General features: G+C 45.1%; 1 protein-coding gene across 2 annotated transcripts; it reads right to left on the bottom strand.

Annotated features, from left to right (window-relative positions):
• Positions 1-207: 207 nt before the first annotated feature.
• LOC108934083 (monocarboxylate transporter 8-like) lies at positions 208-11,586 on the bottom strand. 2 transcript variants are annotated; one of them, XM_018751587.2, is made up of 7 exons: positions 11,211-11,586; positions 9,911-10,055; positions 7,587-8,073; positions 6,133-6,276; positions 4,306-4,534; positions 2,944-3,127; positions 208-1,030 (listed from the first exon to the last, which is right to left on the bottom strand). In XM_018751587.2, the coding sequence occupies exons 1-7, from the start codon at positions 11,536-11,538 to the stop codon at positions 940-942; spliced, it is 1,608 nt and encodes a 535-aa protein (XP_018607103.2). In that variant the 5' UTR covers positions 11,539-11,586; the 3' UTR covers positions 208-939. The 2 variants fall into 2 exon arrangements, with proteins under 2 accessions (XP_018607103.2, XP_018607104.2); XM_018751588.2 differs by lacking the exon at positions 208-1,030 and having other exon boundaries at positions 2,121-3,127.
• Between the last annotated feature and the right edge of the window lie 3,521 nt (positions 11,587-15,107).

Consider the following 15,107-nt stretch of genomic DNA (forward strand, 5'->3'; position numbering starts at 1 on the left):
ACACTTCTTTTCTATGCATAGCAACAGGGTTGCCAATTATTTAACCCGAAAATGAGAGCTGAACGTGTAAACACAGGCTGCTCACAGCAAATGACTGTAGATCCCAACAATTATGGTGATTTACATTATAATAAAAATTTAGCAGTATTAGTAAAATGTATTTTGCTCTTAAAAAATGGTCACAGATTGCAATGTTATGTGGTTTATTTATGCTTCCTGCATGTACAACAAAAGACCCTCACAAAACAAAAGTACATACAGTCAACAGTCACTCTATGTACAGTTTTAGGAGGGCCGCTGGGTACCGAGTGCTCGACGGAGTGGCGCTGTGGCGCCAGAGGGCCTTCGGATGCACAGTCCACCTCGCAAAAAAGACTGCAGACTCTGTGACTGATACTGATGTGTACACAAAGTCAATGAAACAGACAAACGCATTCAGTTACTTTGTGTCCAAAATATTAAAAATACAGAAAATTCTGAAGGAAAGGGACATTACATTGGTTTCTAAGCTGTGATTCATTTTAACATTATGGTGAATGTAATATATTGCCGTGTAACTCCACATCTTCGGTTTCTCTCGTTCTACATCCAAGGAAATGCTGGTGGGCATAAAGAAATGCTGGGTTATAACTGGGGTGTGTTGTGTTTCTGTGAGCTGGAGAGTGTTAACTGGGGAAATGGAGCACCTCCAAAGTTTTTTGTAATATTATAAGCAGGAAGAAGCTTGAAAGAAAAACTGGTTTAAAAAAAAAAATTAAATATAGTAGAAATGTGCTCAGCTGTTGATACATTTCTGCGTTAATAATGTCCAGAGTTCTATTAAGAAAAATAAAGTTTATCAGTAGTGCAGTATCAGGGTCCCTTTAAAGATCATGACAGTAGGGATAACTGGTAGTGTAGTGGTTACTGCAGCTGCCCTTGAACCCTGATATTGTAGGTTCAAGTCTTGGCTCCTCCTGTATTACCCTTGAGCAAGGTACTTACCCTAAATTTCTCCAGTAAAAAAAAAATGTCCAGCTGTACAAATGATCTAAAAAAAAAAATGTAAATAGATTAATGTTGCAAGTGGCTTTGGAGAAATGCATTGGAATGCAGTGATGTAATTTACAGTTGGGTATCCCAAGCAGTGCTTTTAAGGAGAAACTCTTTTACCACAGAACACAATCTGTCCTATTTTCAGATGACTGGAGTAAGAGAGCCAGTCAGGTAAGCATGATCATCTTTCTCATTTCAGGGAAAAACACATTCCTTCTGAACTCTTGCCATATTTTCCCTTTTGTTTTGGAATAGCTTGTCACAGGTGCCGGGGTGTTGCAAGTGGCAGGAAGCCCAGGTCAACAACACATCAGTGTACATTTTCAAAAACAGATCACTTTAGACACACCATTCCTTTCATTCTGCACTTATCTCTACTAGGAAGAATCATGTCTGGCAGTGAGCCGCAGCCAGGAGCACACCCTGCTGGGAGCCAATCAACTGTGGTGTTTCCAAGAACGGCGATGACAAAATGCCGCGCGTACACTCATCGGTTGTCTCGTGCGGTTGCCCGCGCACGCTTCCACACACGTACTTAAACATACTGTACATACAATAGGTGCATTTGTTTCTTTGAAATCACGAAAATGAAATATGGAACATGCCATCCCAGCAAGCAAACCGAGCAATTGTACTGGGATCAAGTAAAAATCCAATGTTAAGTCTGGTTTCCAACAGAAACAGCAATGTCAATAGTGATTAGAGCTGCTGTCAAATAAAGCAATGTCTTTCTTATAAAAACTGTCATTAACCAGCAACACGGGGTGCAAGGCTGGAGGGGGAGGGGACACACCCAGGACAGGACACCAGTCCATCACAAGGCACCCCAAGCGGGACTCGAACCAAGGGAGCAGGACCCGGCCAAGCCCGTTGCACCGCCGTGCCCCCCCAACACAACATATGAGGGGGGGGGCGGGGTTGGGGAAGACCAGGTCCTGCTCTCTGGTGGGTCTGGGGTTTGAGTCCCGCTTGGGGTGCCTTGCGATGGACTGGTGTCCCGTCCTGGGTGTGTCCCCTCCCCCTCCGGCCTTATGCCCTGTGTTGCTGGGTAGGCTCCGGTTCCCCGCGACCCTGTATGGGACAAGCGGTTCAGAAAATGTGTGTGTGTGTGTGTTTTTGATTAATTTTTTGCTTAATTAGCCACCCACCAAAATGTCATTACTGAGCTTGATTTCACACCTGGTCCATTCGCTTTGGTTAAAGTGGTGTGAAAGTTTGTTTTCCCTTAATTTTTTTTACTAGAAAAAGTACAAACTCTACCCACAACTGGTTCAAATGTGTCACCTTTACAACAAAGCTGTGCGGTAACTAAATAACAGCATATAGTAATGTTACCGAATTAGTCTCTCCTCATTTATTTCAACAAGCTAAGATCCCAAAGCACATATTTCGGGAATAAAGATAATCTTTTGTATATGTTGATTATAGTTTTGTAATAGTAATGTTTTTTTCCCTATTAATTTCCAGTGAAGACTAGGTGTAATATACGAAGAAAACCAGAAATTCGTAAAGATATCCTTCTGCGGCCTCATTTTCTTATGGCGGGAGTTACTTTGAAAAGAGTTGTACTGTATAAAAGTGTTTGTGAACAAGCTGTGATTTATATTCACATTTGCACAGCTGGGTAATCATACCAGAGTAAGTATGTATTTGAAAGCACCTTGTTCAAGGTTGCTATAGCCACAGGTGGGATTCAAACCTGTGACCCTTGGGTACGAACACCACAGCTGTAAACAATATGCTACCAGCTGTCCCTTAGTTGGCCTCATAAGGGTCTCCGTGGGTGGTGCATAAGGAGGGATGGAGGGCTGTTGGCTCCAAAGAGCGCTGCTGTTGCAAGCGCACACACGGAGGGGTAAAGCCCTTCACATGAACGTCTCCTCATAGGTCAGGCCTGGAATCGCACACCTGTCAGCAATGTTTGCAGAGAGGGTTGGAACAGGTTCTGAGCTGGTGCCGTGTTCAGGCTCGTAGCCCTGTGCCCGCCAGTGGATGAAGGGAACCAAAAAGAGCTGCAGACCCCCAACTACGATAGGTACTCCTGTCAGGTGGAATGCCACATCGTAGTTGCCAAAGTGGTCATGCAGGAGCCCTGCAAGGAAACGGGTGAAAATGAGTCCGGGTGAGCGACACCATCCTGCGTTACAACATCATTTCTGCGTCCAGAAATATCATTTCTGTGTCAGCTGCAGCACATTAAGAGAAGCAGGTTGGTTTTGTTTTTGTTGACACGCCCACCGATAAATACAAAAATATATGCAAACATTGAAGATATTCCTCTTCCGTGATAGTTTACGAAAGGTTTTCAGCTCCCTAAGTATATTCTTTTTCAGGTGCTGTAATGAACAAGAGTTAATCGTAGCTGCAGTAGGTCTATTTAGGTTAGCTCATTCGATTCGATTCCATATGGTTTTTTTATGTGGTGCGATGATGCAGCGGGTTTGGTCGGGTCCTGCGCTCTGGTGGGTCGGGGGTTCGAGTCCCGCTTGGGGTGTTCTGTGACAGACTAGCTTTCCATCCTGGGTGTGTCCCCTCCCCCTCGAGCCTTGCGCCCTGCGTTCCAGGTTAGGCTCTGGTTCGCTTCGAGCGTGTGCCTGTGTGTTTTGATAAGGCGTTCTTCTCACATAATGACACTGAACAAAGGAATAAGACAAAGAAACAAGACGGTTGACTATATATCGGAGTAACACAGTATCCATGCAGTTATTAAAGATGTAAGTATGTCTACTGGTCATGGAGGAAAGGAAGAAAAAAAACCACTGGAGGGGTCCAAGTCCCAGTGTCTGCCCACCCCTACTAAACATAACAGGCCTGATCCTCGCTGTTCATTTAAAAAAAAAAAAACTATTTAAAGAACTTAAATGGATTTAATGGTACCATTAATGCATTAAACAGGGTGTGGTTTTTTCAGTGCAGTTTTTCTAATGCATTTCAGTTTCAGTGCAATTTTTGGGTAAATACCTCCTTGTACACTTGCAGAGTAATAGGTTTAAAGTGTGAGAAAAAGAAGCGTTATTATGAGCTGGCAGGAAGGTGTGCAGAAGCGATTTAAAAATTGTTGCATTGAAAAAATGGTTTCATATTAAGTACCTAAATGCCAAGGAGGAAATCTCTCTTCAGCTCACCCTTACTGATCTAAAACACAAATCGAAGTTCACCACTTTTCTCATGCATCCGACAGCCAGGCATCTTCTTAATCTGCAACCTTTTGGTTACAAGTTTACTTGCTTTACCACCGGACGGTCTGCGGCAAGGAAGACGTGTCATCACCTGCAATCGGCGGCCCCACGATCATGGGGAGTGCTAGGAAACCCAGCAGATAGCCGATGGCCTGGGACGCCATCCGCTGATCCACCAACTCGAAGACGATCGGGGCCATGCAGCTGAGGAAGCAGCCATCACACAAGCCTTGCAACAAGCATGCCGCCACCAAGGCTTCAAAGGTTCGACACAGGGGGAAGGTGGCAAGTACCACTCCCATCACCACAAAAGAGGCAGCCTGACACGGGGACAGAGACATGGAACGGCAGAGATACCAAAGAGAGATACCATCAGTCTTTTGTGTAGAACAAAGTACTGTAATGACCCGGGTTACTGGTATTTAGGTGGGAAGATGTTTTGTGTAAATAGTTGCATTGTGGGTAACGTGCAAATAGCGTGTGTAACCACTGAGGGCACTTACGGGAAAAATGATGGGGTGACTGTGCCTACGGGGGTGTTGGAAAGAACCTGGGGGTGCTAAGCAGGCGGGGAAGGCTGGCTGTAGGCACAGGTCCTGGTGGCAACAGGGTCCTTGGACCGAGAGCATTATTTCCCTGGTGTTGCTGTTCTAATAAATCGTTTGCAACGAACGCCGCCTCTGCGTCCTTCACCCCATCCAAACCCATGGTGCTGTGTGCCACAGTGTTTTACTTTTACTTTACCTCAAGTCTTAACTTGCATCATTTAATAGTTTTCCTTTCACTTCATATTAAGAGCATATATCAGGCACTAATTAAAACGTACTCTGGAAAAATCTTCAGAGTTGCCGCTTCTTTTGATTTTATGGCAGCTCTGATCTGTAGCAACTTGCTCGTCTTACCAATGTCCATTATATGTGGTAATTCATGTAAATCACACCTTTTCTTCGCTTTTTTGAATTGATGTGTTTTGTACCCTGTAACCATTCATAATCCCATCTGGGACATACTGTATACCTGCGGCTTTCTGGATAAATCCTGATGTTTCACTACGGCAGAGGACCACTTGGTGCCCCAGGACCACAGTAAATTAATCACCCAGTTTGGTAAAGTCAGTGCAAAATTGCTGTGTGACCGACGGCAGCTTTCCGCTCCTAGATTCCACACTGGGTGTGGAGTCCCGCTTGCACAATTTTATTTGTATGCCACCAATTTGCACTGAAAAGGGCGATGAAGTGCTGCAATGTGAAGTGCACTGTGTCCATAATGGTTTGTTCTGCTAGTAGGTGGCTGACAGCTCTGCCCAAATTTCCTGCATAGCTTTCACAATTAATATTTGCTTTTTAAGCACAAAAGCAATTCCGTCCTGGGAATTATTACCTGCAACATATGAGCCACAGCTCCAGTTGGACAAGATCCTGCACTATCATCATTTTAGGTTCAGCAACATTTTAATAACAGCTGAGGCCTGCTGCACATTCTACATCGATTTTAATTATTCATGAATTATTTGAATATCATTTGCAATTACTTAAAGATGTTCTTTAATTCAGGGTTACAGCACACATCTGCAAACTTGGGTTTGTATTCCTGTTACTATATTGTGTGTAGTAAACATAGTTTTCAAAGCTGCTTTAGGGAAAAGCACAGGATGGGTTTGTTTGGGTCTCTCTGCAGGACACGAGGGGTGACGACTACTGGGCTGAGACTTTTCACGCATTTCTGCGCACCAGCAAGGGTTGAGATCTCACCCCAGCAAAACTGGAGTAATGAAATAAAATTTGCATCATCTACACACAGCATTTGCTCTGACCTTATTAAGATTTGCCATATTTTCCACACTTGCTCAGATATTTATGAAAACATTTACAGGTAGAATAATCTGGCAGGTAAATTCAAGTGCAAGCTTTTTTTTTACCTGAAGAAAGAGCTTCTTCACTCCACCTATGAGGTCTATCGCTTTACCGAAGATGAGACGCCCCACGCAAGACGAGCCACCGACATAGATCAGTAGAATCCATACCTTCTGAGTTCCTTTAAATTTTTCTTCTGCAAAGCTAATCTGCCAGGGGAAAACGAAAATATTTTATTTAAATAACAGTGAATAGTAAATGATAAAGGTCGGGGTGCAGTGGTGCAGCGGGTTTGACCAGGTCCTGCTCTCTGGCAGGTCTGAGCTTCAAGTCCCGCTTGGAGTGCCTTGTGATGGACTGGCGTCCCGTCCTGGGTGTGTCCCCTCCCCCTCCAGCCTTGTGCCCCGTGTTGCCGGGTTAGGCTCCGGTTTGCCGCGGCCCCGCTTGGGACAAGCAGTTTCAGTCAATGTGTGTGTGAGTAATGATAAAAGCTGTAGGAGAAACTGACATTCAGAACATAGCGTGCAATACATGTATCAGTAGCAATGGGATGAATGGGTTTAATACACAAAAATAGTGCAATGCTCGTTTACCTTTGCACAACGCAGTAAACTTTAAATATTTTGCATCAAGCTGCAGGAATGAGTAAAAATAAGTGAAATTTTGCTTGTAATTTTGGCACCTGCCCTCTAACTGAGGTTTCGTTCTGTATCAGTTTTTATTGCAACGTCATCAACTTTACCGTTGTCTGTTGTATGTTTTTTCACAGAGGGCCTTCAGGATAAACATATAAGAACATATTATTACCATTATTTTTTTGTTTAGGCAATAGACTTATAGCTTACTGTTTTGTAACTATTTTTCATATTAGACCATGATCGTGAGGTTCTGATAAGGGAATAAAATAATGTATAATAAGGTGATTCCTTGGGAAGGGTTGGTTGCTTCAAGAGGAAATGTGTAGTATAATGAGTACAAAGTGCTCCTGAGGAGGAGGTGCAGTGGTGCAGCAGGTTTGCCCAGATCTTGCTCTCTGGTGGGTTTGGGGTTTGAGTCCTGTGGGGGGTGCCTTGTGATGGATTGGCGTCCCATCCTAGGTGTGTCCCCTCCCCCTCTGGCCTTGTGCCCTGCATTGCCTTGTTTGGCGCAACCATGTGTGGGACAAGTGCTTTGAGACAATGTGTGTGTGTTCAGAGGAAACATCATGTTTGATTAAATTCTTCCCAGAAAGACATGCAAGTTTGGCCATGATGTGTAACGCCGAGTGAGCTGCCAACTGTATTCCTGAGTCCCCGATGAAAACATGTGTTGAGTAAAGTCTAAGGTATCATGTGGCAAGTAGATGATGACAGAGATACTAAATAAAATCATTCCAGGGAATTTCTTGCAACACATCAATCAAATTAAATTTATGAGGCTGACAGATCATGAATGATTGTTTCAGTGACTTGATAGTTCAGAGACAGTTCAATTTCTTACTGTCACTCCAGGCAAGTCATTGGATAGATATTTGACTCACCAGATGAACAACTGGCACAAAGTATCCCAGTGTCGCCACAGCTACTCCAAACAGCCACTGCCTGTAAGTGGTGACACCAAACACCTTCAAATTGAAGTATTTTCTCAATCCAGCCCCACCCTGCAGATCAGGGCCAGGGATTGGAGGACTTGGGGCATTGCCCTCTGGGGAAGACGAGGCAGGTTGGGCTCGACGATGAGGCCCGGCGGAAGGCAGCGGGCGGAAGGTGAGAGACAGCGGCACCTGTATGAGCAAGAAGATGCTGAGGACCTGGAAGGTGGTGCCGAGTCCGAGTGGAGTCACTGCCTCTTCCAGCAGAACAGGAAAGCCCATGGTGAAGAGGCTGCTGGCTGCGGTCACCACCCCGCTGGCCAAGCCGAGCCGACGGCGAAAGTAATGTCCCAGAATGACCAACGAGGGCTGGAAGGCGAAGGAGGAACCACAGCCAAAAAGGATGCCGTAGGTGAAGTAGTACAAACTCAGGGACCTGCCACAAAAGGTACAGCAGCTTTAAAGCAGCAATCTGGCAAATGCACCACGGTACAATAGAGCAGGCTATAATGTGACCAATTCACACAATCTTGGGGTCGAAATTCTGGACCAGGTATTTATTGCCTTACCAACTTGGATCTCTCGCATATAAATCTTTCAAATGTAAGAAGGAATGTAGAGCATCCAAAATAAATGTTCTATAAATATGTGAAGAACACGCAAAGCCTAGCCAGACAGCGCTGAGACTGGATTCTAACGTAATCTAAGGGATGTAAGAAAGAACTCGTACAGCTGTGACTAAGGTGATGTTTCCCATAAGACTCGATTACATTAATCATTTAATAGACACTTGTCTCCAAAGCAGCTTCCAACAAACTCTGTGTAGTGTTATGAGCCCACACACCTTATTCACCACGGTGACTTACACTGCTAGATACACTACTTACACTGGGTCACTCATCCATACATCAGTGGAACACACACACACTCTCTCTCTGTCACTCACACACTATGGGGGAACAGTGTGTCTTTGGACTGTGGGAGGAAACCAGAGCACCCGGAGGAAACCCACACAGACACAGTGAGAACATGCAAACTGCACACAGGCTGAGCGGGGATCAAAGCCACGTCCTCTTGCACCACCCAGGCGCTGTGAGACAGCAGCTCTACTCGCCGTGCCACCGTGTGCCACCTAGTTAAGAAGACAGATGGAAAACTTACGAAGAATTCACGGTTGCTCATTCGATTTGTTACTTGGCTCCAGATACTCGATTCAGCTCACAGCTCGACAGTGACTCATCTCGCACCTGATAGTTTGCTGAAGCAGTTTTAGTTAAGCTTTTTGCACAAGCACGTGACACACACACACATTTTCAGAACCGCTTGTCCCTTACGGGGTCACAGGGAACCGGAGCCTACCCGGCAACACAGGGCGTAAGGCCGGAGGGGGAAGGGGACACACCCAGGACGGGACGCCAGTCCGTCGCAAGGTACCCCAAGCGGGACTCAAACCCCAGACCCACCAGACAGCAGGACTGCAGTCCAACCCACTGCGCCACCGCACCCCCTAAGCACGTGACAGTGCAGTCCTTTGGTTTTCAACCAGTTATTGTTGTTCCTGGTCTGGTTAACCTGCTGTCCTCAATGTACTAAACAACTGACTTGAACAGCAACATGTGTTGACGATGAATGACGTGCTTTTTAAAAGACATGAAAGGTCAGGGATACACATCTTTATTACATCCTCCAGCTTTTTTCTGTACATTTTAATTTTGTTTTGTTTTACGGATTTATCCGAAATCATCGTTTTTTGTTTACAGTTTTGCCCCAAGGGTAGCACAGTGGTGCAGCTGGTAGCAGTGCTGCCCCACAGCACCTGGGCTGCTTGGGCATAGAATCAAATCCAATTCAGTGTGTGTGGAGTTTGCATGTTCTCCCTGAATCTGCGTGGGTTTCCTCTTTGTGCTCTGGTTTCCTCCCACAGTCCAAAGACAAGCAGTTCGGGTGAACTGGACACTCCGAATTGTCCTCAGTGAGTGAATGTGTTCGTGTGTGGCTATCCGGCGACGGACTGCCATCCCATCCCCCCAAGCCAGTGATTCCAGGACAGGCTCTGGTGCGCTGTGACCCTGACCAGAACAAGAGGTAGATGGGAGCGACTGAGTTTTACCAGGTTTTATTGTATGCAGTTTAAACTGAAGACAAGTACTGTAACAGTTGAAAGGGTACAACAGCAGGGTCCTTGCTGTTCCTCAAACATCGTATTTCCGATGGTCTTTACATAAGGCATACTTTCCATTAGTGTGGAATGGGTTGAAGAAAAAGCTTCTTACGATGCAAAGGAACTGGCCAGGAGTCCAGCAAAAGCCACAAGCGCCCCACCAACTGCTGTATTCCGACAACCGAAGCGGTCGGTGAAAATACTGACGACAGGGGAGCAGAAGAACATCATGCCCATGGACAGGGCCCCAACCCAGGCTAGAGCAACGGGGAGGGAGATATGAAATGTTACAGAACATGAGTTGCTTCTGGGAACAGTTGTAATAATACATAAAATTAATAGTGCTTATAATAAAATACATTAGACCCTTTTGTATTAGGATATGAAAAGATATGATAGTATTTTTATTTTAATTTGTAATATTTTGCATCCTAAGGGGAAATTTACACACATCAGCTCAACATGGCACAGAAAAAAAGTACTGTTATCCAGTGAATAATTAGTAATGCAATAAATAGTGAAACAAAAAAATGACATGTCACACACAGATACTGTCTGACCCGAGCCGCGGTGGCGCCAAACTGGAGCCTACCCAGGACGGGACGCCAGTTCATCACAAGGCACCCCAAGCAGGGCTGGAACCCCAGATCCCAGAGAGCAGGACCCGGCCAAACCCACCGCGCGGCGAACATTACGGGCCAACATTTCCATTTCAGGAAAATTAAACTGCGTTTACAGGAACTCAGCAGAGCAGAGTGTTTATCGGTCTCTTTCCAAGAAGCAACGTTATCAAACGCTGTAAATCATGCTCTCCAACAGAAACTAAAATACACAAACGATATTTAACGAAATAATTTGTTATGTGCCTGCTTGAAGGGTTCACGAGCGTTTCCCATTGTTAAACTTTCCCATTGAAATCCTGTTTCCTAACTGCAACACCATCTGCTGCCAATAAACATGACCCATTTCAGTAATGTTGTACAATTCGCCACTGGTTTAAATTTCTATAATTTAGAAAGAACTTAAAGAGCTGAGTACATATTGGAGCAGTTTTTCTTTTCTAAAGGATATGACTCAGTCATCAAAGCCATACATATTTTTTAAAAGAAAGCAACATTTTAACTTGGGGCACCTGATTTGGTTTTGCAATTGCACGTGGTCGTTTTTTTCTGCACGACTTATGTTTGTTATTATTTCCTTCCAATAATAAATTGAGGGTCCGGAAAAGACCGAACTGCTTGTAGAATTTCAAAAGAAAATTTTTTGCACTATAGACTATGCCCTGCTGAGAACACACTTGTGGATTTTAAAGTTTTCACTTTTCGGACCCTTTGTCTCAAGCCTGACATCTGCAATTCCTCACCAGGTTGCTCAGAACTGCAACAGATAGGTTGAGATTTTTGGCTACTCACCTACTTTAAACTGAGATTGATCGCCGGATTCTTCATAGCCTTCTATGAGCATCATGTGCAAAATACTGAAAGAATTATGAATCCCTAAGATGCATCCATTGCACCACATAGAAGCAAAGGCTACAACCCAGCCGTAACCCCCATCTGGAATTACAGCTGTGTGATCCTGACTGGTAGAAGGTGGAAAAGTGGTAGATGGTGGTGGTGGTGGTGGTGGTGATGATGGTGGGTTAAATCCATTTACTTGAGAAAAATGTGAACAGCAGTTCTCTTTCTTCAAAATCTGGTTTGTGCCGTTGCTATGTGGAGCCTCGGGGACGTTGTCCATTTCATACTTACGATCAGAACCTTCACTTGTGAACTCTGCACCATACTCCGCAACATATCTCTACTTTGAACTCTGTGTACTTTGTGCAAATAAGAGCAGGCGCTCATGCTGCTGGGCTATTGCAAAATGTCAAATGTGTAGCAGTTAGGGTTACTGCCGATGGACCAGAAAGTCGTAGGTTCAATCCCCCGCTCTAGCTGTAGTACCCTTGAGTTAAGTACTTACCGTAGATCACACACACACACACACACACTTTCAGAACCGCTTGTCCCTTACGGGGTCACGGAGCCTACCCGGCAACACAGGGCGTAAGGCCAGAGAGGGAAGGGGACACACCCAGGACGGGACGTCAGTCCGCCACAAGGCACCCCAAGCGGGACTTGAACCCCAGACCCACCGGAGAGCAGGACTGCAGTCCAACCCACTGCGCCACCGCACCCCCTTACCGTAGATCACTCCAGTAAAATTATACAGCTGTACAAATGAGTAAATAATTGTAAGCTTGTAACCTTAACATTGTAAGTGGCTTTGGAGAAAAGTGTCAAGCTAAATGACTAATTGTAATGTCTGCAACCGCTTGGCCCAAGCGGGGTCGCGGTGAGCTGGAGCCTAACCCGGCAACCCAGGGCGCAAGATTGGAGGGTGAGGGGATGCATCCAGGACAGGATACCAGTCCGTCACGAGGCACCCCAAACTGGACTCGAACCCCAGAGAAGGCCCCAGCCAAACCTCCTGTCCCACCATGCCCCCCCTAAGTGTAAAGTCTTGTAAAAAAAGGGATACTGGTGTACATTTTGATAAAACATATATGGAGATTTCATTTACATTTACAGTGCTGTGAAAAAGTATTTGCCTCCATTTTCTCTATTTTTGCAGCTCTGTGACGTTAAATCTGATCAGATCGCTCTGACACATTCATCAGTATATTAATGATGCCTGGGTGAAAAAAAGAAACGATCCTTCTATGTTTTTCATGCCCCTTGCTGAGAAGAGCATGGCTTGAAATAAAAGCTGTCCATGCCTCAGCTCTTACAGCGTATCGCAGGAAGTTATCTGTCTGGCGTGAAGAAATCCCGGTGTGCTATTTCTTAAAGAAATCAGTATGGGTGTGACATACACAAATAAGAGGAATTTCTCGGCTAGAAGAGGCAAACCTTAGCGGGAATGTGTCGTGTCAAAGCTGCAGACTGCAACAGCTTCACCTTCAGATCCTGTAGATACCCACCCATGACTGGTCACAGGTAATTTGTCACAATCCTCCATATGAACCAGTGTACATCACACAAGTTGCTGCATAAAGGTGTATCCATTGTTCTTAAATTTCTTAGAAAGACTACAAAACATAAATAGTTAGATGTTTATCATGCACATATAAAACTGTGATTAGTTTGACACGCCACCCCCAAGGGCATTTCAGTAGCTTGTGAAAAACAAGTCAAAATGACATTCTCGGGTAATAAAAGGCTGCAACGTGCATTTTTTCCTGCATAATTCTATTCCTGGAACCAGGAACGCATGTCTTTAAAAGCCACAAAACATCCTTTTTTCTATTTCTGTTTCTACCATGGGAAAAGCTAGTAGTGTAGTGGTTAGAGTAGGTCCCTTTAGTGCTAAAGGTTGCAGGTTTGGTTCCCACCTCTAGCTGTTGTACTGTTGAGGGAAGATACTTGCCCTGAATTGCTTGGTCTAAAGTTGGCCGGCTGTATAAGTGTGAATATGTTAACAGTGTAAATGGCCTTGGAGAAAAGTGTCAGCTCAATCAATGAATACAAGCATTCGTCTAACTTCTGAGACTTTGTAATCAGCAGCAACTCTCAGTCATGAGTCATTTATGCCATCACTTAAGTGGTAGATGTTGTTATTTGCTGAAATCACATCACAATACCAAGGGCTGTGTTCTGAACGCATCCAGTGTCATTACTTATTCTACCTGATTATTAGATTTTCTCAGTAAGCTCTGGCACCAATGTCTGGGAAGAATGTGAACCTCTAGATTCCCTAGAGCCAGACTGTCTACCCTTCCAACAGACAGTACTCTTCCATAACTCCAGGAAAAATACCTGTGCAGTTATTTATATCCACCGCTGCCTGCTCACAAATGCTACTAAGAGCACATTATACATTACACTCGGCTATGGAGCGGAGAGACAACACACACACACACACACACTTTCTGAACTGCTTGTCTAATACAGGGTCGTGGGGAACCAGAGCCTAACCCAGCAACTCAGGGCGCAAGGCTGGAGGGGACACACCCAGGACAGGACACCAGTCCATCACAAGGCACCCCAAGTGGGACTTGAACCCCAGACCCACCGGAGAGCTGGACCCAGGCCAACCCGCTACACTACCACGCCCCCGGAGAGATAAATTTAATGTTCTTTCCAAAATATGCTTCTTTAAAAAGAAACTTCTGAGGATCATCAGTGAAAGAGGGCAGCTGGTAGGAGAGTTTTAAATAAAGCATCTTACGTTCGAAAATAGCTGTCCTTTTTGTTATTATAGCTGAATAAGTCGTGCTTTTTTCCTTCCAGCGTGTCTTTTCTGCTACATAAATAAATGTAAATGTAAATATAAATGTGTTGTGGAATCCCTTGATTTATTTTCTTTGTAGCAGAAACGAGCAAAATGAACCATGAGGCTGGTATTGCGAGTGTCAGAATTGTTTGTGTCAGGCAAAAAACTGTCACCGCACACTATGTGTAGCCAAGATAAACACGGTATCTTCGGATGGAATCTGATACGAGTTCTGTACGTGTTTTGTCAAAACAGATCCGGCATGAGCAAAATTTAAATCTGTTACAAACAGTAGCGACGACAGCTTTTTGCGTACAGAACTTATAATGAAACTTCTGTGGTCATGAAGTCACTTGAAAAACTGGTGTTGGACTACCTGAAGGACATCACTGGACCCTTGCTGGACCCCCTGCAGTTTGCTTACCGAGCAAACAGGTCTGTGGATGATGCAGTCAACATGGGACTGCACTACATTCTACAACATCTGGACAAACCAGGGACTTATGCGAGAATCCTGTTCGTGGACTTCAGCTCAGCCTTCAACACCATCATCCCACACCTCCTCCTGTCCAAATTAACCCAACTCTCCGTGCCCACCTCCATCTGTCAGTGGATCACCAACTTTCTGACAGACAGGCAGCAGATAGTGAGGCTGGGAAAATTCTCATCCAAAACTCGCACAATCAGTACTGGAGCCCCCCAGGGATGTGTGCTCTCCCCACTGCTCTTCTCCCTGTACACCAACGACTGCACCGCAAAAGACCCCTCTGTCAAACTCCTGAAGTTTGCAGACGACACCACACTCATCGGCCTCATCCGGAATGGGAACGAGTCTGCTTACAGACAGGAGGTCCAAGAGCTGGCTGTCTGGTGCAGTCATAACAACCTGGAGCTGAACACGCTCAAAACAGTGGAGATGATCGTAGACTTCAGGAGAAACACCTCAGCATTATCCCCACTCACCATCATGAACAACACTGTGGCAACAGTGGAGTCATTCAGGTTCCTGGGCACCACCATCTCACAGGACCTGAAGTGGGAGCCCCACGTAG

The sequence above is a fragment of the Scleropages formosus genome, chromosome 4 (genome assembly GCF_900964775.1).
Source record: "Scleropages formosus chromosome 4, fSclFor1.1, whole genome shotgun sequence".
Classification (NCBI taxonomy): Eukaryota; Metazoa; Chordata; class Actinopteri; order Osteoglossiformes; family Osteoglossidae; genus Scleropages; species Scleropages formosus.

Bases quoted from the DNA above. Each gene is read 5' to 3' on its own strand.
- LOC108934083 (XM_018751587.2), bottom strand. From the start codon at position 11,538: ATGGACAACGTCCCCGAGGCTCCACATAGCAACGGCACAAACCAGATT. The intron at 8,074-9,910 runs GTAAGAAGCTTT...CTTTTGTGGCAG, and splicing joins CTGGCCAGTTCCTTTGCATC to GTCCCTGAGTTTGTACTACT. The intron at 4,535-6,132 runs GTAAAAAAAAAG...TCCCCGTGTCAG, and splicing joins TGAAGAAGCTCTTTCTTCAG to GCTGCCTCTTTTGTGGTGAT.